Source organism: Astyanax mexicanus, chromosome 13 (assembly GCF_023375975.1).
Source record: "Astyanax mexicanus isolate ESR-SI-001 chromosome 13, AstMex3_surface, whole genome shotgun sequence".
Classification (NCBI taxonomy): Eukaryota; Metazoa; Chordata; class Actinopteri; order Characiformes; family Acestrorhamphidae; genus Astyanax; species Astyanax mexicanus.
In genome coordinates, this window is record NC_064420.1 from 27,270,000 (window position 1) to 27,292,443 (window position 22,444).

Below are 22,444 nucleotides of genomic sequence, written 5' to 3' on the forward strand. Positions count from 1 at the left end.
GCCGCTGAGGTGTTTCTCGGCTCCAGTGGTTTACCTGAGACTGAAGGGCGGCTGAGAGGACACTCCCCCCACAGAGCTGCACTGACCGCTGTTAGAGAGGGACACGGCGGTGACCATGGCTTCCCCCCTGAAAGCGGGTTTCCACCGGCTGGATATCCAGAAGACCACCTGGGACGTTCCGGATCGATACACCTCACTCAACTCCATCGGTTCCGGAGCTTATGGGACCGTCTGGTGAGATTCTAAACACTAAACCTGTGTCTTTAAACTAGCTGGTTAAACTAGTTAATATAGAGCTAGCTTACACAACCTTAACTTTTACTAACAGATACTAGCTATATTCAGTGTATTGTCCACATACACTTATAGATAAAGCTAATTTATAGCTTTATATTATAGCTTTAATGTCCTAGTAACCTGCTATAATAAACAGCATAGCCTCAGGCCATGTTTACTATCCTCAGATATAAACCAGTAAATACACTGGGACAAAAACACAGTCAGACAGATCAGATATACTGTACCAACATTTAGACACACTCCTAAATCCTAAACAGCTCCAAAACCTAATAATTTAATCCCATGGAAATGCAGACATATGCTGCGTCTAACAGCTGCATACCTGAGGAGCAAGTTTCAGCAAGTTCTTGAAGATAAGCTGCATTCAATTGAGTTGATCTGGTTTGCAGATATCAGCACTCGATGATGAGAAAATAATCAATACTTTTACTTACCCTTGTACAAGTAAAGTGCATTTAAGCAAATATTTTTAAAAGTATACTTATCATGGAATTAAAATTAATATGTACCTTAATACATACTACATGTAATATTTATATACATACTTACACCAACTTTAGAACCTTTTAATCATAATTAAGCTACAGCTCTGGAAAAAAAATAAGAGACCACTTTAGTTTCTGAATCAGTTTCTCTGATTTTGCTATTTATAGGTATATGTTTGAGTAAAATGAACATTGTTGTTTTATTCTATAAACTACAGACAATGTTTCTCCCAAATTCCAAATATAAATATTCTAATTTAAAGCATTTATTTGCAAAAAAAAAAAAAATAATGCAGAGGCCTCAAACAATGCAAAGAAAAAAAAGTTCATATTAATAAAGATTTAAGGGGGAATAACCCTTGTTTTTCATCACGGTTTTCATGCATCTTGGCATGTTCTCCTTCACCAGTCTTACACACTGCTTTTGGATAACTTTATGCCACTCCTGGTGCAAAAGGAGTGGTTTGATGGCTTAATGCTACTGAAAAAAACTACACTAAAGTGCACTTTAGGCAGAATTTCATGCCAATTTTGACACAGCAGTTTATGTAAAAATACATGTTAAGGAGATACAGAGATAGTATATAAAATAGAAAATTAACTTTTAGAATTCTTTGCCTTATTTAAGTATTTTCTTTTTCACAAGGATAGACATTTCTCGTCTAGATTACTGTTAAAATTATTTTGTCAGTTCAATATAAAAAGTATAATCTAGTAAAGTATTGTTAATGGTATAGGTTATACGTATTTAGTTTCAGTAATGCTCATGTAAAGTATGAATCTTCAAAACCTTCAACCTGAAAACTTAAACTGTTGAGCCACTGAAAAAATGTGATTTTAACCAACTTTTAGTACAATGTAAGCACAGATAAGTTGACTTTAATTTAAAAAATTGAGGAAACCGGTTGCCTTAAAAATGTTAAGAGTAACGGGTAATGAAAACTTTGTTACAACTAAAGGAGAAGTTGGTTAAACTTTTTTATTTTTGTTATATTGTAAGACCAGATTGAGATTATTTATTAAGGAAGCTAGTTCGCAAATTATTTTTTTAAACAACCGGGAATGAAAACATTACGTTATTACAACTAAAGGGGAACTTGATTTATTTCTAAGGTAGCTCAGGGGGAATCACTACACACTGATGGTGAGTGTTAGTCAGAAACTGTTGGACACACCCAGTATGCAAAAAGATTGTGACAGAAGCCAATGGAAAAGAAGCTGCCAATGGCAACAGACTAAACTCAGTTATTATAAGTTGTTTAAAATCAAACATCTCAGTTTAAATGTTTATGTGCCCACAAATGTTCAACTAACTCAAAATAGTTGAGTATTGTTTAGAAATATCCAATTTTATGTAAAACAGAATTCAAACAACGGATGGGTTTACAGTGTAATACTACACATGTGCCAATGCTACAGTGTTGGTTCATACTGCTTTCCCATAGGCTCCTGGCACCATATATTTGCATATTGGGTGTGGCCAATCCCTTACTCACCATCTTTGTGTAGTCTGTGTCCTAAAGATACCTTATCCTAGGTATGCTGTAGTGTTATGTATGTGTTGATTTCCAGGCCTCAGTGTTTTAGGCTGCAAGAGCAAGTGGTCCTGCTATGTTGGTGTGGAGCTACAGAGTTCATTCTTCTTCTGCAGCAATGTTATGACGGTTATTTGATTGGTCTCAAAAGTACATTATCAATGTTGGTAGTTCTTTAAAAATATGCGAAATAGAAAAGAGGCTGAACGTTGGTCATGTATGAAGCATGACTCTTTCAGGTAACATGAATCCGATCGTTGTTAGGCGATTAACTTAAAAGGTTCTTAAAAAGCCTTAAACATCTTAAATTAAATCAAGTTGGTTACGGTTTTAAAATGTCTTAAATGTACTGTAAATTTGCTGTAGGTATTAAATTTTCAGACAGCGCATTTAACGGCGGTGGGAAAACACAGTGGCCCACCGTAATCCGGGGAGAGAAATTAGGTTAGAGGAGAGCTAGCTGACATACAAACATTAGCGGCGAGCTAGCTTACATTACTGGGGAGAGAACTAAGGTTGATTTCCAACATAATGAATTATTTTCTGCCAAAGAAATTATGACTACATATTTGGGTCAAAAATCAAATTTTTTTTTTTTGCAAATTTTTTAGGCAATGGGGAATGAAAATTTGACTTAGCATAAATTAAAACATCAAGTTATTACAACTAAAGGGGAACTTGATTTATTTCTAAGGTATCTCAGGGGGAATCACTACACACTGATGGTGATTGTCAGAAACTGTTGGACACACCCAGTATGGAAAAGAAGCTGCCAATGGCAACAGACTAAACTCAGTTATAATTAGTTGTTTGAACTCAAAGATCTCAGTTTAAATGTATATGTGCTCACAAATGTTCAACTAACTCAGAATAGTTGAGTATTGTTTCTAAATATCCAATTTTATGTAAAACAGACTTAAATCATTTGAGTTCAATCAACATATGGGTTTACAGTGTAATACTACATGTGTGCCAGTGCTACAGTGTTGGTTCATACTGCTTTCCCATTGGCTCCAGGCACCATATATTTGCATATTGGGTGTGGCCTCTCCCTTACCTACCATCTTTGTGTTGTCTGTTTCCTAAAGCTACCTTATACTAGGCATGCTGTAGTGTAATGTATGTGTTGATTGCCAGGCCTCAGTGTTTTAGGCTGCAAGAGCAAGTGGTCCTGCTATGTTGGTGTGGAGCTACAGAGTTAATTCTTATTATGATGGGTATTTTGTTGGTCTCAGAAGTAAATTGTTAGTATTGGCAGTTCTTTAAGAATATGTGAAATAAAAAAAAAAGTTGAGCATTGGTCATGTATGAAGCATGACTGTTTTAGGTAACATGAATCCAATCGTTGTTAGGCGACTTTAGTATTACCTTAAAAGGTCCTTAAAAAGCCTTAAATCCAGTTAGTTACAGTCTTAAAATGTCTTAAATGTACTGTATATTTGCTATAGGTATTAAATTTTCAGACAGCGCATTTAACGGCGGCAGGAAAATACAGTGGCCCACTGTAATCAGGGGAGAGAAATTAGGTTAGCGGAGAGCTAGCTGACATACAAACGTTAGCGGTGAGCCAGCTAACATTATAGCTTTAGCGGCGAGCTAGCTTACATTACCGGGGAGAGAACTAAGGTTGATTTCCAATACAATAAATTATTTTCTGCCAAATAAATTATGACTACATTTTTGGGTCTAAAATCGAATTTATTTAGGTCTTAAAAAGGCCTTAAAAGCATAAAATTTGACTTTTAAAATGGTGCAATAACACTGTAGGATGTCTGTCCTTTAATGTGTACAATTGAATGTGTAATTTGGGATGTGGTCATTAGTTTGGTAATACTGTTCTCATCACAGCAGATAAACAGAATCTGTTGGCAGATTTTTAGTGAATGTTGGCCAGTAACAACTATTATTGTTTGTTTGATTAATTGTTCTAAAATAATTGTGATGAACAATATTGTTGTCATTCTACGATAATTTTGTCCCAAGAAAAGTAATATTGTAATGCATTACACAATTACAAAGAAGGTATAGACATCGGAATTAGGATATAAAAATTGAGGAATATAATTTTTTTTTATCTCATGCAGCTCCGCCATTGACCAGAAGACGAAGGAGAAGGTGGCCATTAAGAAGCTGTACAGACCTTTCCAATCCCTCATCCATGCTAAACGAGCATACAGAGAACTCCGCCTGCTACGCCACATCCAGCACGACAATGTGAGTCTCAAACCTTTTCATAGTGTGCTACAGGGATTAGCATTAGTTTAACCATCTACTGTGCAAAGTAGTTGGCTTGGCCTCAACTAGAGTTTAACCACAATTTGTTCATTTTGCAACACAGATGATTTAATTAGGCCTACTTTTAACAAGAAACATAATAATGTTAGTTGAGGCAACTAGTTTGCTATTATATAGTTTATGGTGCAATTCAGTAGATCTTGTTCAGCTGACTAAAAAATCACATTAAAGAGAATTATTTTTAGTGTAGCCTATTATTACCAAAATTGATTTATTAATCTTGTTGATTTGCTCATTTAATATATTTTCTAAACCTTCTCTATTGCCCCTATAATGTCAGTTTTGCTAAAGTTGTCTTAATAAAGTCAAACAATGTCAATAGTCAACACTATGATCAACTTTATTCAATACTTTAGTCGCACAGCTCATCCCTTACATATCACTGTAAAAAAAAAATCACTCCAACTTAAAATCATTAAGCAACAAATGTCCTGGCCTTTTTTTAAGTTAGTACAACTTTATGGCTCCTTTGTTCTCTGCACTTACAAAATTAAGTTAACCTAACAAGATTTAAATGTTAGCTAAACTTAAATTATTGAATCACTTCAACACAGAATTTATCATAGTTCTTTTATCATTATCTGATATTTTAAGTTGGCTAAACTTTATACATTTAGTCAAGGTAATTGACAAATGAATGCTAGACTTGCCAAATAAAAAATGTGTTGAATTTAGTGGCTAAAACATTTTAGTTAGATTAACAAACTCAGAAGTGTTTGTTGTACATGTCAACAGAAAAACACTACTAAACTGAGCATTTTTTATAAAAATATAGAAAAACAATATTCCTTAGCTCAACTTTTTGCTTTGACTCAGTTAAGATGTAAATATATAACATTTTATGTTTATTCAACTTAACTGAGTTTTGTGTACACAACAATAGTTTAATTAGCTTAACAGTTTTTATTAAGTGTTACGGGCTTAATTATTTTTGCTTATTTAATATATATAGGTATTCTCATCAAATTTTTATAGAACTACCAACATGGACAGCTTAATACTGGGGCAACGGAACAGTGAACTCCGCAGCTCCAAGCAGGCATACTGTGATCACTAGGAACACAGAATTAAAGTAGCTTGTTCTTACAGCCTGCAACACTGAAGCCTGGCAATCAACACATATCTTATTTTACTGTGCGCCTAGGCTAAGGTAGCTTTGGGCAACAGACAACACAAAGCTGGTAAGTAATAGAGAGTACACACCCAATATGGAAATATATGGTGCCAGGAGCCTATGGGGAAGCTGTATGAATCCTACTGTAGGAAGAGCATTGACACTTGTATTATAACTAAATGTTGGTTGAAATCACATTTTTTTATTGGCTCATCAAGCGTTTTAAAGTAGTCAGGTTGAAAGTTTTCTGAATTCATTTTATTGAGTTGTTCTGGCTAATAAGTTTATTTAACTTGATAATAATTGTTCTCCTGACTGAAACATAAAATCACTTTTTAGAGCTTAAAATGACTTAAAACTGGTGGCTGGTGGAGCCTCTCTGTTTCTCCAGAGTGATATCCAACATGTTCTAGTGGGTGGAGAATTCAGATGGTTGTCCAATGATAATTAAGTTACCAAAAATGGCTTTTGTTATTTGCTAAGTATAGGCTAAAGGCCTATAGAATTAGTTTTTAGAGAGAAAGCTATTTCATCAGTGTTGGTTTATACAGATTTCCCATAATGCGCCTGGCACCTTAAATTTCTATATTGGGTGAGGCCTCTTCCTCAATTACCGTCATTGTGTTGTCTGTTGCCAAAAGCTTCCTTATCCTAGACATGTATCTGTGTAACATACATGTTGAATGTCAAGCCTCAGTGTTGTAGGCTGTAAGAGCAAGTTACCTTTGCTTTGTGTTCGTAATGGTCATAGTGTAGACCTGCTATTTTGTGCTGTCAATTTTATTTTGAGATTTGTTTAATGTGTTCAGAATTCCAGTATGCATGACATTTTCAAATTAACTAATTCCTTTAATCCCACACTGCTTGCTAAAAAAACAGTTGATGTTGAGTAAAATTATGTTTAAGTCTTTATCAAGCTTTGACTTAGTAAGTTGAATAAACTTAAAATGATAGATTTTTTCAATAACTAAGGTAAAACAATATAAGGACTTGATTGACTTAAACTGACCAAAAAAATCATTTGTTTCAGTATAACTGTCATTACCTACAAGCTGGTGATTATAGCGATTTGTTTAAAAGAACAGTAACCAAAAACACACCCTCTGTGTTTAGATGCCTATAAATCAGGAGCATCATTATCTTTGCTGTGGCATCATCCCCTCTCCTCACCAAACCTGTTCTGTGTTTGGTAAACAGCTAGAAACCCAGCCCTGTGCTTTTCTGTACTCTGGGACACATAAGACACTATGACACAAAAGCGATTTAAAATTTCATACCACTTTTACATACACCATTTTCGTATTCATACCTCTAGAACTTTTTCATATTTTGTCACCTTAGACCCATGAACTTAAATATACTTTATTGAGAATTTAAGTGATATACCAACACAAAGTAGCACATAACTGTGAAGTGGAATGAAAATTATATATGATATATACCCGCAAGTCTTTTGGGGTATATCTCTACACTGAAACAAATATATTCATTGGCTCAATTTAACTCAGTCATCATTTTGTTTTGACTCATTAATGTTGTGAATATGTAGAATTCTACGTTCATTCAACTTAATTCAGTCAAGATATAATTTAGATTTTATTTAGTTAAGTTATAAATACATACATTTTAATTTTATTCAACTTAATTGAGTCAAAGATAGATGATTATAAGATGATGAGTTTTGTTCACACATTAAATACCTGGGCTTAAATACCCTACTTTGTTTAATATATATATATATATATAAACATATTTAGCATAAAAGTGAACTCTGTAGCTCCAATCCAACATATTGTGACAATTAGGAATACAGAATAAATGTAATTTGCTCTTAATGCCTATAAGCCTAAAGCCTGGATTGATGTTACACTAAGGCACTCCCAGGATAAGGTAGGTTTGGACAACAGACACAAAGATGGTAAGTAAGGAAGAGGCCACACCCAATATGCAAATATATGGTCCCAGGAGCCTTATGGGAAAGATGTATAAACTAACAATGTAGAAAGAGCACTGACACATGTAGTAACTAAAAGTTTGTTAAAATCAATCAAGAATTTTTTCATTGGCTCAGCAAGCATTTTTAAGTTTTCAGGTTGAATTCCTCTAAACTCATTTTATTGAGTTGTACTGGGCGGTGAGTTCACTCAACTTAATAATAATAATAATAATAATATTAATAATAATAATATTAGTTCATCTGACTAAAGCACAAAATCCCTTTTTATATTGTTCCAGCTTTGCACATCAGGAGAATGAGATCTTTACCCAATCATCTTTACAAAATAAACAGCTCAAGCTCAGCCAGTTTGGATGGAAAGCTTCTGTGAACAGCAATTTTCATGTCTTAATGAGATTTAAGTCAGGGATTGTCTTGCTGGAAGATGAATCTCCTTCACAGTTTCAAGTACTTTGTAGCCTCCAAAAGGTTTTCTTCCAGGATTGGCCTGGAAGGATTTAGCTCCATTCATCTTTTCATCAACTCTGACCAGCTTCCCTGTCCCTGCTGAAGAAAAGCATCTCTACAGCATGATGCTGCCACCACCATGTTTCACAGTGGGGGTGGTGTGTTCAGGGTGATGAGCAGTGTTACTTTTCCGCAACACGTAGCGCTTTGCATTTAGGCCAAAAAGTTCAACTTTGCTCTTAAATGACCACAGCACCTTTTTCCGCATGTTTGCTGTGTCCCCAACATGGCTTCTGGCAAACTGCAAATAGCAGTTCTTATGTCTTTCTTTCAACAATACTCAGATCTTTTGCTGTGGCTGCAGTTTACTGTAGTTTTAGGCTACAACCTATTAAAGTTTGTAAGAAATCTAACGCAGTGTGTTTTCTGCTTTCCGAAGGTGATCTGCCTCCTGAACGTTTTCACCCCTGACTCCTCTCTGGAGACGTTTCAGACTTTGTAAGTAACAAAATGAGTAGAACACATTCCTGTGCAGAAATTCTCTGCCTGTCGTGACAAGCTAAATAGTGGAAAAGTGTGTGTGTGTGTGTGTGTGAGAGAGAGATAGAGAGAGAGAGAGAGAGAGAGAGTGAAGAGGGAGAGAGAGTAGTGGGCATGTGGATACAGGTTATATAATCAAAATGTACTTTTCTAAACATATTTCAAACCTGTAACATGTCTTATTATGCATATTCAGGCTTATTATTTAGTAGCTGCACTGTAAACCCTCAAACGTTAAGTCTACTCAAATTATTTGAGGTAATCTTTTCCTCAAATGAATTAAGTTTTCAAAACTCATTTTTTAAAGTTATTTATGAAACTGTGTGGAGTTGAACAAACATTCATCTTTAATTTCAACAGACAAACCATAAATACTTTACACTCAAAATGAGGTGTAGCTGAAACGTAACTTTTTAAGTTAATGTAACTATTGCACAACCAGTCTATCTTACTTGTTTAAGTTTATTGCAATGATTACTAGTGGTGTCACGATTTCGCTATTTCATCGAAATCGATCGAAATTATGTCATGGTCTCGAGCATCGAAGTCAAAAAGAGGATCGACGATCCCTCCCGCAAAAGGCGCAGCACACTGTAGCATAAAGAGCCGCCCTTTCTCCAGAGAATGTGGACATTCTCATCTTCTTAAAGAAAAACTTGAAAATATATAAATAACAGTTGTTTTGTCAAGCCTCAAATATGTTAATAGTTTTGGTACCTTAAAGAGCATCTTTCCCTCAGATAAAGTTATATAATATATCTTTGTTAAAGAAAAAAACTTGTCATTCTCAGGGACTGAAAAAGCCTTAAAGTCTTATTTTTCATGTTTAACTGTTATAGTAGGATAGAGTTCAGTTTGTTAAGGCTCTAATTGTTCTATTATTTTGTACATGACTGTTCCCGTATTTTTTATTATTTATTTTGTTATGTTGCACATTGCTGTTTTAATAGTGCACACTGCTGCTACCAAAAAAAGCCACTAGATGGCATTACATATATATCTTAATTACATTATTTAAATTTGACCATTAGTGCCTAATGTGGTGTATTACAGATCACTTGTATCACTTTGCATCACTTATATCAAGCCCACCTTTTGAAATAAGATATTGTAAATTTGATGAATCAAACCAATGACTGACCATAGACTAATTTAAAACTGGCATAGGCCTCTCTACTGAAAAAAAAAGAAAATCGAGAATCGAATCGAATCGTGACCCTAAAATCGGAAATAAAATCGAATCGAGGATTTAGAGAATCGTGAATCCCCTAATGATTACATTTTTTTTTTCACTCAGCATAAGCATATTGTAGTTGTTTTTAGAGCCAAACGTTCTAAATTAAAATAAACTAAAAACATTTAATAAACAATGATATCAAAGTTAAGTTGAATTAACATATACCCTTAACAGGGCACAGTAGTCTTTTCAAGAAAAAAAATTATTGAGAACACAGCCAATAGAAAAGAAGCTGTTAATGGCAACAGACTAAACTCAGTTATTATTATAAGTTGGTTCAACTCGAAGATCTCAGTTTGAATTTTATGCGCCCACAAATGTTCAACTAACTCAAAATAGTTTAGTAATGTTAAGAAAATTCCATTTCTGTGTATAACAGACGTATAACAGACAGATTCATTCATTCACTTATGGGTTTACAGTGTGCTTTACATTATTTGGTAACTACTATGGATATATAATATATATTATGATATTTCTTTGCTGTTATTTACATGTTTAAAGGTCTTGTTCTGTTAGTAACATTTGTGTGTGTGCGTTTGTGTATTACAGCTACTTGGTGATGCCGTTTGTGGCTCAGGACCTGGGCCACATAATGAAAAAGAGGAGGCTCTCCGAACGAGTGATAGTGTATCTGTTCTATCAGCTGCTAAGAGGACTCAAGGTTTGAATACTTAGAGCTACTTATAGTTACTTTAGATTCAGCTATATTTTACTAAACAGAAAACATTACTGCTGCTTGATCTTAAATGCAGGCGTTCTGGTTTTCATATGATTGTAGCAAAATCATTTAAAATAACTGTACTGTTAAACACAAAGTTCTATTTATTTTGGCTTAACCTTAATCCATGCGTATTTATACCAAATACTAAAAAAAAAAAAAAAAGAGTTGTTGAACCAATTTAACTTGGTTAGTTAAATGAACACAGCTACCTTAAGGCAGCCCAAACTAGTTATCTGTTTGTTTTCAAGTTAACAGTTTGCACATGATAATTAAGTTAACTGTACTTAATTGATGTTGAAATTACTCAAATAACTCTTTACATCTTGTTTCAGTCCTGATATTTGGTAGGCGTGATGCTAACTGACAAATCAAATACATGACTGGAAAACTGGATTAAGTTCTGATTTTAAAACATGACCAGAACAAGAAACACACTCTCTGCAGCAGAGAAAATAATAACTTGTTCTTACGGACTTCAACACTGCTGTCAGGCAGCTCTACAACCTTATACATTAAAAGTACAGATAAGGTAGCCTGAGGGGAAGAGCTGCACATTGATGGGGAGTAATTAAAGGCGGGAGTGACACTCAGTATGCAAATAAATGGGCGCAGGAGCCAATAGGAAAGGTGTTTTACTAATTCACAATCATAAGACATATTTTCCTGAAATCAATCACAGTTGAGTCAGAGTAACTTAACCAAATAAGACCACCTTAACTCAAACTATCTCTAAATGTTGATCTTATATAAATATATATATAAATAATCTGAGTGTGTACGATAAAAATGATCGGGGCTGTTCAAACTTCTTCTGTAACATGCAGCTAACATAGAGTAAGCAGTTTGTTGAACTGTACTTACTCTTACAGTCTACAACATAAAAGCGAGACTGTTCACCATAAAATGTGATTTATAAGTTTACCAAAGGTAGGCCAGGGGAATCACACTACACACTGATGGTGAGTGTCAGAAAATGGGGGACACACCCAGCAGTATGTAAATTGATTGTGCCAGAAGCCAATGGAAAAGAAGCGGCCAATGGAAACAGACTAAACTCAGCTATTATAAGTTGATTCACTCACAGATCTCTGTTTGAATGTATATGTGCCCACAAATATTCAGCTAACTCAAAATAGTTGAGTAATGTTTAGAAATATCCACTTTAAAATAAAACAGACTTAATTTGTTTAAGTTCAACTAAGAGTTGGTATACAGTGTGACTGCTATAACAGAACACTGGATTTAGTAACTAACTGAATCTTTTTTTTGCAGTATATCCATTCTGCTGGGATCATTCATCGGGTATGTATACAATAAACTTTTATGTGCTGTACATTCATAAGTCAGTTACACTCTAAACCCTAATAAGTTATCATTTGAGGTATCATTTGTTTTCTCAAACGAATTAAGTTTTCAAAGTTTTTAGTAATTTATAAAACTGTATGGAGTTAAACAAACATTCAACTGTGGCGTACCTAAAACTGAACTTTTTAAATTAAAGTAACTACTGCACAACTATTGTCATCCTACTGTTCAATGATTACATTAAGATCTTTTCATTCAACACATGCATATTGCAATTGCTTTATAGCCAACAAAATCTGAATTAAAGAAACACCACTAAAAGCAAAATACATTAAAAGCACAAAAAACATTAACTCTTGTAAATGACCTGTAGAGTGAACAGTACTGAGAGTACAACTGACAACTGACCTTCCAATCAATCATAAAATATGAGCTGCAAGTTTACCTAAAGTAGCCCAGGGGGAATAACTACACACTGATGGTGAGTGTTAGTCAGGACACACCCAGTATGCAAATAGATTGTGACAGAAGGCAATAGATAAAACTTAGTTATTATAAGTTGATTCAACTTAAAGATCTCTATTTAAATGTATATGTACCCACAAATGTTTAACTAACTCTAAATAGTTGGGAAATGTTTAGAAATATCCCATTTTTACATAAAACAGGCTTAATTTATTTTAGTTCAGACAAATAGTGGGTTTACAGTGTAGAAAAAGGTGGTGCTCAAAAACTAAATTAGAAATATATTAGAGCATGATCTTTAATATGTTAGTGTATTACACTGTAAGCGCAGATAAGTTGAATTTACTTAAAATATTTGAGGAAACCGCTTGCTTTAAAAAAGTTAAGTAATAGATAATGAAAACTTAAGTTAGCATAAATTAAAACATCAAGTTATTAAAACTAAAGAGGAAGTCAATTTAACTTTTTTATTTTTGTTATACTGTAAGAGGATGAATTAAGTTTACTTGACTTTTTTAAGGCAGCCGGTTTGCTCAATTTTTTTAAGTAATAGGGAATGAAAACTTGAGTTAGCATAAATTAAAACATCAAGTTATTACAACTGAAGGGGAAGTTAATTTATTTGTAAGGTAGCCCAGGGGGAATCAATATACACTGATAGTGAGTGTCAAAAACTGTTGGACCCACCCAGTATGCAAATAGATTGAGACAGAAGCCAATGGAAAAGAAACTGTTAATGACAACAGACTAAACTCAGTTATTATAAGTTGGTTCAACTCAAAGAACTTAGTTTAAGTGTATATGTGAACACAAAAGTTCAACTAACTCAAAACAGTTGAGTATTGTTTAGAAATCTCCAATTTTATGTAAAACAGACTTAAATCAACTTCTTGGTTTACAGTGTAGAAGGCATATATAAAGATTATGTAGTCATCCTCCCCAACACAAAATAAAGTGACTGAAATTGTTCTTGACTTTCTTATGTTTTTTTAAACAGGATCTGAAGCCAAACAATCTTGCCGTTGATGAAAACTGTGAATTGAAGGTAAATTTTATATTGTTTTATATGGTTTCATTTTTCCATTTCTTTGTTCTGTTATGCTGAGAGGAGTGTCTTAATTTGAAAAGCCTGTTTTTTTTCACTTTCTAATAGTTTTGCTTTCTCCCTCACTTTTTTTGCACACTCCACACACACACATCACACAGATCTTGGACTTTGGCTTAGCCAGACATGCAGAGATGGAGATGACAGGCTACGTTGTGACACGGTGGTACAGAGCACCTGAAGTCATCTTTAACTGGATGCATTACACTCAGACAGGTGACCTTGGGCCCCTTTAAGCCGTTTCCACTTCCTCTTCACATTCTCTCAGTGTGTAAACAATGACTTCATGCTGTGTGTTCGAGATAATTGTGCTCACTGTGGATTTATGGTCACCAAGATTGTTTTCATTTCCAGGATCGTTCCTTTCTTTTTTGACTATAACTGTTTATTATTCAGAGTTTTATATATGGCTCTGGAAAAGAAACAAGAGGCCGCTTAAAATGATGAGTTTCTTTGATTTAACCAAATTAAAAACCTCTGGAATATAATCAAGAGGAAGATGGATGATAACCAGCCATCAAACCAAGCTGAACTGCTTGAATTGTTGCACCAGAAGTGGCATAAAGTTATCTAAAAGCAGTGTGTAAGACTGGAGAAGGAGAACATGCCAAGATGCAGGAAAACTGTGATTAAAATCCAGGGTTATTCCACCAAATATTGATTTTTGAACTCTGAAAACTTTATGAATATGAACTTGTTTTCTTTGCATTATTTGAGGTCTGAAAGCTCGGCATCTTTTTGTTATTTCAGCCATTTCTCATTTTCGGCAAATAAATGCTCTAAATGACAACATTTTCATTTGGAATCTGGGAGAAATGTTGTCTGTAGTTTATAGAATAAAAATGTTCAATTTACTCAAACATATATTTCTAAATAGCTAAATCAGAGAAACTGATCTCCTATTTTTTATCAGAGCTGTATATGCAGTTTATATATATATATATATATATATATATATATATATATATATATATATATATATAAATTAGGGGTGTCACGATTCTCTAAATCCTTGATTCAATTTTATTTCCGATTTTAGGGTCACAATTCGATTCGTTTCTCGATTTTCTTTTTCCTTTTTTTCACAGCAGAGAGGCCTATACCAGTTTTAGGTTAGTATATGGTCAGTCATTGGTTTGATTCATCACATTTACAATATCTTATTTCAAAAGGTGGGCTTGATATAAGTGATGCAAAGTGATACTAATGATCTGTAATACACCACATTAGGCACTAATGGTCAAATTTCCATAATTTAATTGAGATATATCCGTAATGCCATCTAGTGGCTTTTTTTGGTAGCAGCAGTGTGCACTATTAAAACAGCAATGTGCAACATAATAAAATAAATAATAAAAAAATACAGGAACAGTCATGTATAAAATAATAGAACATTTAGAGCCTTAACAAACTGAACTCTATCCTACTGTAACAGTTAAACATGAAAAATAAGACTCTGTCCCTGAGAATGACAAGTTTTATTCTTTAACAAAGATATATTATTAACTTTATCTGCGATAGAAGATTCTCCTTAAGGTACCAAAACTATTAACATATTTGAGGCTAGACAGAACAACTGTTATTGTTTTATTTTCAAGTTTTTCTTTAATAAGATGAGAATGTCCACATTCTCTGGAGAAAGGGCTGCTCTTTGAGCAGTCACAATGTCTGCCGCGTGTGCTGTTCTATTTGCGTAACGCGCTGCGCCATTTGCGTAGCGCGCACGCTTGCGTAGCTTAGAGGGAGGGATCGTCGATCATCTTTTTGACTTCGATGACATAATTTTGATCGATTCGGATAAAATATCGAAATCATGACACCCCTAATATAAATGTATATGTAGTAATGTACTGTATAGTAATTTAGTAACACTGATCTTTTCTGTGTGTAGTTGATATATGGTCTGCAGGCTGCATCCTGGCTGAGATGATCACTGGACAGGTGCTTTTCCCAGGAAATGACAGTATCCTTTTTATGCATTTTTGTATGTTGTACCTTCATGTGCAGCATAGTTACTTTTTACATTAGGGGCGGGAAGCTCTAGGCACCTTACGATTGGATTCAATTACGAGGTCTGCTGTGCGATTGGTCTGCTAAATGTTTATTGTGCATCTTAATACTACTTGATCTTTTTTGTCTATACAGATTTTTTTCCATATTGCATCACTACTTGGTACTATTTGGTACTGAGGTAACACTTCATAATTAGTCTTTATATAGTAACTGCAGTAAGACTTGATGAAAGCATTTTTTGTATTTTCGATTGACTACAGATGGGGTTTTTCTTTTTCTGTATGAGAGGTACAGTTTCCTTAACCCTATTTCTCAGGTATGGACCAGCTGAACATGATCCTCGAATTAACAGGAACACCAAACTCGTCTCTGGTGCAAAAGATGCAGAGCAAAGATGTAGGAATTCACTTTATTCTTTTGGGCACTAACTGAGCACAGTTTCAAGCTGTATTTATTGGTTTAAATCTGTACTTGAAAGTATCTTTAATATACTTAAATGTTTACTATGTTTATACTAGTCTTATACTATGTCTACGTGGTTTATTTTATCCAATGACAGTGACTGACTGTTTGACATGCTTGCAGGCAAGGTCATATGTACAGTCTCTTCCAGTCCAGAAAAAGAAAGACTTCAGGAAAGTCTTTCCAACAATGGACCCCTGTAGTAAGTCTAACTTTAACTCTAGTTTAAATCTCAGTACTGTGATGAAATAAGGGTGTTTTTCCTATGTTTTGCATAAGCATGCTTTGTAGCATATATGGGACAATAGAACACAATGAAGTGAAATATTTAAAGCTCTCCTTCCGTCGTTTTTTCTTTCATTTTAAAATGTCTAGTTGTGGTCTCTAGTATGAATGAATGACATGTGAGCCGTTTTTGTAAAAAAAAAAGTGCTCAGGTGTCTCTGTATAGCTCTTTTTTAATGGACTGTTTTAGGGGTGTGTCCAAAATGACCGGATTCCAGCTTTGCTCATGAATATTCATACATGCAAACAGCATGCAAATATCTCTCCTCTGATTGGCTAGGAGCACTGCGACGCCCCTCCACCGCTCTGCCGCTCACTGCCTCCCACCTCCTAACTGATGAGCGGTGATGTTGCGTCGCTTCAGCTCCGCCTCTGGGAGTTTCTCGAGCCAAGGTGGGCTGGTCTGTGAGTTTCTGCCTACGTAGGCAGAAAGATAATTCAAAATTCACCCGTTTTTCGGAGGGGGGGAGGGGGGATTTCTTTGCTTAGCTCCTGCAGACAATGGGGGCTGCAAAACAGTTTAATGTGCAGGTGTACACATTCAACTCGGAGAGACCTACTGTATTCCACAAAAAACTAGAAAAATCGGATTTTCGCGGAAGGTGACCTTTAAATATCTTGATCATGGAAGAAAGACAAATTTCAAAATACTCCCTAATATGGCTGGGCAATATTGGAAAAATAATCTTAATATTTTCTAAATGTATGAGTATATTGATTAAAACAAAACTTTTTTAGTTCTTACATAACTTATATAAATATATTTTGCAAACAGACAGCACCATTTAAAGTGATGCATTTTTTTCCTTTTTATTATTATTATTTTTAAACAAATAGTAAACAGCCCTTTTAACCTTACATGAAGCTTTTATTTTAAACACTGAAAAAAAAATAACCTACTGGTACTTCAGTTCACGAAAAGTGTAAAATATGTAAAAAAATATGCTTATGAATATATCCATGCTGATGGGTGTGGTAGTCTGGAAGTGAAATGTATTCAGGTACATTGCTGGAGTATTGCTATCTTGGCAACAAAAAACATAAGTTCGCCATTGGTTGTAATGAACCTAGACAACCTTGTCAACCATCAAAAGTTCATTGCTGTCTTGGCAACACAAGCGCTCTGTGTGAGCTCAACACATGTACTTGTTACAGACAAACACAAGGACACACAGCAGTGCACAAACCCAACTTTTGCATCGACAATATACAGAATCGAACATAAAATAACATTGCTGTTGCCGTAAATGTACTGCTCAAGCACATTCACAGTGTGAATGAGCAAGAGTAATTATGGCTAAAATGTAAAAGTACAGCTGGGATGTTCCTAGCACTAATGTCACTTTTCTATTATAAATGTCTAGCTGTGGACGTGTTGGAGAAGACTCTGATGCTGGACCCCGAGAGTCGATTCACGGCTAAAGACGGACTGTCTCACCCTTACCTTAATGAGTTCCACGACCCTGAAAACGAGCCGGAGTCTCCGCCTTACGACGACTCATTTGAGAGCTTGGAGCTGGCTGTCAACGAGTGGAAAAGTGAGCACAAATACAGCCTCTCACACAAAGAGTGTTCAGCCTTATCTATGCTCAACTAATGAACCAGATGGACCAACCAATGGAGTTGAATTGAATTATAAAAAGAGCATGATCATAACTGCATTCACATTTATATTACGTTAAATAAAGTAATACAGCTAAAAATAGAAATATTTGAAAAATCTGCCAGATGTTCAATAAAGTGCCACTAAATCCTAAATCTTATTTTTTTCATTAATAGCTGAAATGTGTTCCTTTAAAGTAATGAAACATACCACTATTTAAAATTAGTAAGAACATTTCCTAACCTTTAGAACTCTTTTATTGTGGTAACTGCAGCACCCTCTCAGGTTAAACTTTGCTACAGGCGAGGATGATGTGTCCTTTAGTACGCAGATGCTCAGAATATGCAGATTGGTCAATCAATAATACCTGCTGATGTCCAACCATCTGATATCAGAGGCACACTGCTGCTGCTGCAGATCAGCCAATCAGCTGTCCCTCCTGCCCTGCCTCTAAACCCATACATCACCCAGTGCCCCTCCCAAAGTACCCCTCCCATTTTTTAGTTTTTTTTTTTTTAATTTGAGCTGAGGGAGGCGTATATTGGCATTTGGCACAATTTATTTCACATACTGTGTCCTCCAGTTTCTGACACTCACCAGATAGATAGATAGATAGATAGATAGATAGATAGATAGATAGATAGACAGACAGACAGACAGATAGTTTATTCACCCTACCATAACATTCAAAGTAGATTATCATGCAAAGCAATTGATATGACCACAAAAATAAATAAATAAATGATAACTTTTTTTAGGTTTGTAGTCTAATTAAGTGAAGATTTCAGTAAATATTACCTAAACTTAAAGGTTTTCTCAAATAATTTTAGTAAATTCAACTTCAAATTCAGGCTTATAGTGCATCTTCAGTATGAACTTTGACCCGTTTTTACAGATCTCTCTTTCTCTAACTGTTGTTTTCTCTCTCCTAGGCCTTATACACATGGAGATTATGACCTTTGACCCTGACAATCCAAGCCAGACTGCAACATAACACTTTATCAGCTGCTGGGAGTGCACTGCACCCAAGAATTACAAACCTTAAAGGTGCATTAATGTGTAAACCAACACTCGTGTGTGTGTTTGTGATATAGATAATAAGAACAGCAGTGGTGAAAACAACAATTAAAGGTTACCGTACCTATATAGCTTATAGAGGATGTATAGATAGTTGAATTGTCTTCTGTTTTTGTGCTGGTTTTACTCAAGAATATGTTAAAAATTCCACTTTTTTACTTCTACAGTGGCTTACAAAAGTATTCATACCCCTGGAACTTTTTTCACATTTTGTCTCCTTACATCCATAAACCAAAGTTGAATTTTTGCTCTTAATGCAAAGCGCTATATGTGGCAGAAAAGTAACACTGCTCATCACACCATCCCCCTGTGAAACATGGTAGTGGCAGCATGCAAGGCAATCCTTGAGGAAAACCTGATGAAGGCTTTAAAAGACCTGAAACTGAGAGGAAGATTTACTTTCCAGCAAGATAATGACGCTAAACATACAACCAGAGCTACAGTGGAATGGTTTAGATCAGGGGTCACTGATAGGCGGACCGCGGTCCAGGTCCGGACCCAGACGTTGTCCAATGCAGACCCAAAGTGACAAACTACAGAGAAGGATATAATTCTGACAGGGTTCATTTAAAGCAGCGTAACTTATCTTGTTCACACTGCAGCGACGCGGCATCACTCCCAATCGCTTTCTCCGCCTTTCTCTCGTCGCTTTGGGCGTGGTCTTTTATCTGCCACCAGCAAGAATGTGTAGAGTTGTAGTTCAGTGCTGTGTATAAACCAGACGCTGTTCTTTTTTATCGGCCGGTGAACCAGGCTAAACCATTAGTTCAGGACCAGCTGCTCCTCCGTCTCTATTATCTAACAAAGGGGATCTTAAAGCACAAAAAAGCCTGAAAAACCTCCGAAATTTTTCACACTGTAGTTTAGCCTGTGGTGTGTGTGGTGCTGAAACCCAGTCTGTGTGGTGCTAATTGGCTACCGCTTAGCAAAACTCGCTTCTTATTTGCATAAAGTTGAAAATATCTCAACTTTTTGCCGCTCGCTTCGCCTCGCCCGCTACCGGTCCCAGAGTTCTCTGCCTCTGTTCTCTGTAGAAAACAGTGGGAGGCGGCTCGAAATACTCATCGCGTCGCTGCAGTCTGTGTTTTGTGGTGCAGTAAACGCGCAGACCAGTCAAGTGTGCCAATCAGATCTGTGCAGACCGATGCCCCAGCTAGTGAATTGGGACGCGGCCGGGAAAAAAAAACGCCTTTATGAAGAGAGAGGGAGCCTGAGAACAAGCGGAAACTGAAGACACACCGAGCGCGAGAGCAAGACAGGGGAGCAATGTACAAAACTCTGGCCAGAAAGGCGACGGTCCAGACCTTGGACTGACAGAATTTTCTCCCACTGCACCATACTGAAATACCCCTGGTTTAGATCAAAGAATGTTCATGTGTTAGAATGGCCCAGTCAAAGTTGCAAAGAAGAATGGGCAAAAATCTCAGTTTTTAGATATGCAGAGCTGGAAAAGAAATACCCCAAAAGATTTGCAACTACAAATGCAGTGAAAGGTGGCTCAACTAAGTATTGATATGAATACTTTTGCACGTCACACTTTTCAGATTTTTATTTGATTACATTTTTGAAAACCATGTATCATTTTTTATTTCACTTCACAATCCTGTTGGTCTGTCACTTTAAATTACAATTAAAACAATGAATATTTGCAAGCCCCTGCATGTAAGAAATAACATGAATATGTTTTCAGTGGTCCAAAAATGTTGGACTATTGATATGGGCTTCTGTTGTCAATTACAAAAGAATTTAGACCAGATGTCCTCACGCCATTTGTGTACCCAGTTAGTTTGCAGTCGAGTTTTTTGTGACTCTGTATATTTTTGTTTTTGTTTTGTGGTTTTACCTTGCAATGACTAAAGTACATCAAATAAAACATACACTGTCCATTGTATTACTTTTGATGCCTAAAATTTGAATTTAACATCCTGTCATTACTAATGTTCTTGTTGATAAATACAATCAAATCCTCACAGCAATGCTCCACAATTTAGTAGACAATTGTCCATGAACAATAGAGACATTTACTCCAAATTCTTTTTAATACACAGTATTTTTTAAAGAATCAGTGTCCCGATACAATTGTTTATATAGTGTATATAGAGTACAAAAGCACAATAAAGTAAATTCATTAATTTATGTTCAAGTTCAGTGTATAAACCAGGAGTCAAGGACGGTCAGGTTTGTAATAATATAATTATTTGCATTATTTTTATTTGTCTTTTTGGAAAAGGAAAAAGGTTTATCTGGCACATGCATCATTTGTCTTTTCATGTTTACTGTAAAAACAGTATATTAGATTTTTTTGTGAACGTATCTTGTAAGCAAACTATATACAAAGCCAGGGACTGCCAGAAAGAGAAAAGATAATTATTGTATAAATATGTACATTATATTCCCAAAATTATCCGCTAGCCTGCATTGCACTTGGTGATGTAAGGCTTGGATAGAGTAGCTCAACCATGGAAACCAATTTTACACTCACAGAGCAATATGCTTTAATTCCCAGTCGCTTCCACTTTGTTATATTATCACTGACAGTTGGCTGTGGACTGGACAATGTTTGTAAAAGGCAAGGCAAAGCAAGTTTATTTATTTATCATTTTTCATACACAACGGTCATTCAACGTGCTTTACAGATTAGAAAATACAAAAAGAAGTAAAAAAAAACATGTAAAGAACAACAATGAATTGGAAATAAAAATACAATAAGAATTAGAGTAAAAATATAAAAATAAAACACGAAAGTGATTGGAACCTAAGTTCAATGATCAGGATGGGTGAGTGGATACTTTCTGTAATATAATTTATATACATACAAATTCCATATTCCATAATACAAATCCCATATAATATATATTACATATATATTCTATCAATAGATTAAACTTTACCCATAAACAGAAGAAAAATAAATATCAAGAATCATTAATTATAGATGCAAGCAACTTAAAAACAGAGCATGCTTCTGCAAATCTTGTAGTGTATCCGCACATCCCTATGAAACAGAGATTTTTAAAAGTCCAATTTTGAGAGCACTTGAAAATGATTTGTCCAGTTTTTATTCATTTATTCATTCTTAAAAAGGCTTAACTGATCATTGCTGTCGAGTGCTCTAATAATACATATTATAATCATTTTAAACGTTCATATATTTATATATATACTGTATATATTAAAAATGTGTTTATATATTCATATTTGTTAAAATCTGTCACAATGTCCAGTTGGTGCACATTTAAAAACGTATAACAGCGTTATACAGGAGTATCAGTTTAGTTCTCCAGAACCGAGACTGAAGCAGTATTAGCATTAGTAGCTAACTGCGCTAAGCACTAGCTCTTTTGCCAATTAGAGGTGAGTATTATCAGCCTGTAAACCGTGCTAAACACTAATTGTTTTGCTGTTCAGAGTATATTGAATTGTAGTCTGCGTGTTTACTGTGTTAAAACAAGATACGTGGGACAAACCCTTAGCTAATATCACCCTGGCTTACCG

At 35.2% G+C, this 22,444-nt stretch overlaps 1 protein-coding gene across 1 annotated transcript; it reads left to right on the forward strand.

Annotated features, from left to right (window-relative positions):
* The first annotated feature begins 50 nt into the window (after nt 1-50).
* Nucleotides 51-20,840, forward strand: zgc:171775 (STKc_p38 domain-containing protein). The gene is made up of 12 exons (XM_007256340.4): nt 51-234; nt 4,405-4,534; nt 8,573-8,631; nt 10,463-10,574; nt 11,907-11,936; nt 13,402-13,449; nt 13,611-13,725; nt 15,401-15,472; nt 15,839-15,918; nt 16,108-16,186; nt 17,634-17,807; nt 18,805-20,840. Exons 1-12 carry the CDS (start codon nt 116-118, stop codon nt 18,864-18,866), a joined length of 1,080 nt encoding a protein of 359 aa, XP_007256402.1. The 5' UTR covers nt 51-115; the 3' UTR covers nt 18,867-20,840.
* Nucleotides 20,841-22,444: the final 1,604 nt, after the last annotated feature.

Bases quoted from the DNA above. Each gene is read 5' to 3' on its own strand.
- zgc:171775 (XM_007256340.4), top strand. From the start codon at position 116: ATGGCTTCCCCCCTGAAAGCGGGTTTCCACCGGCTGGATATCCAGAAG. The intron at 10,575-11,906 runs GTTTGAATACTT...TTTTTTTTGCAG, and splicing joins AGCTGCTAAGAGGACTCAAG to TATATCCATTCTGCTGGGAT. The intron at 15,919-16,107 runs GTAGGAATTCAC...ACATGCTTGCAG, and splicing joins AAAAGATGCAGAGCAAAGAT to GCAAGGTCATATGTACAGTC.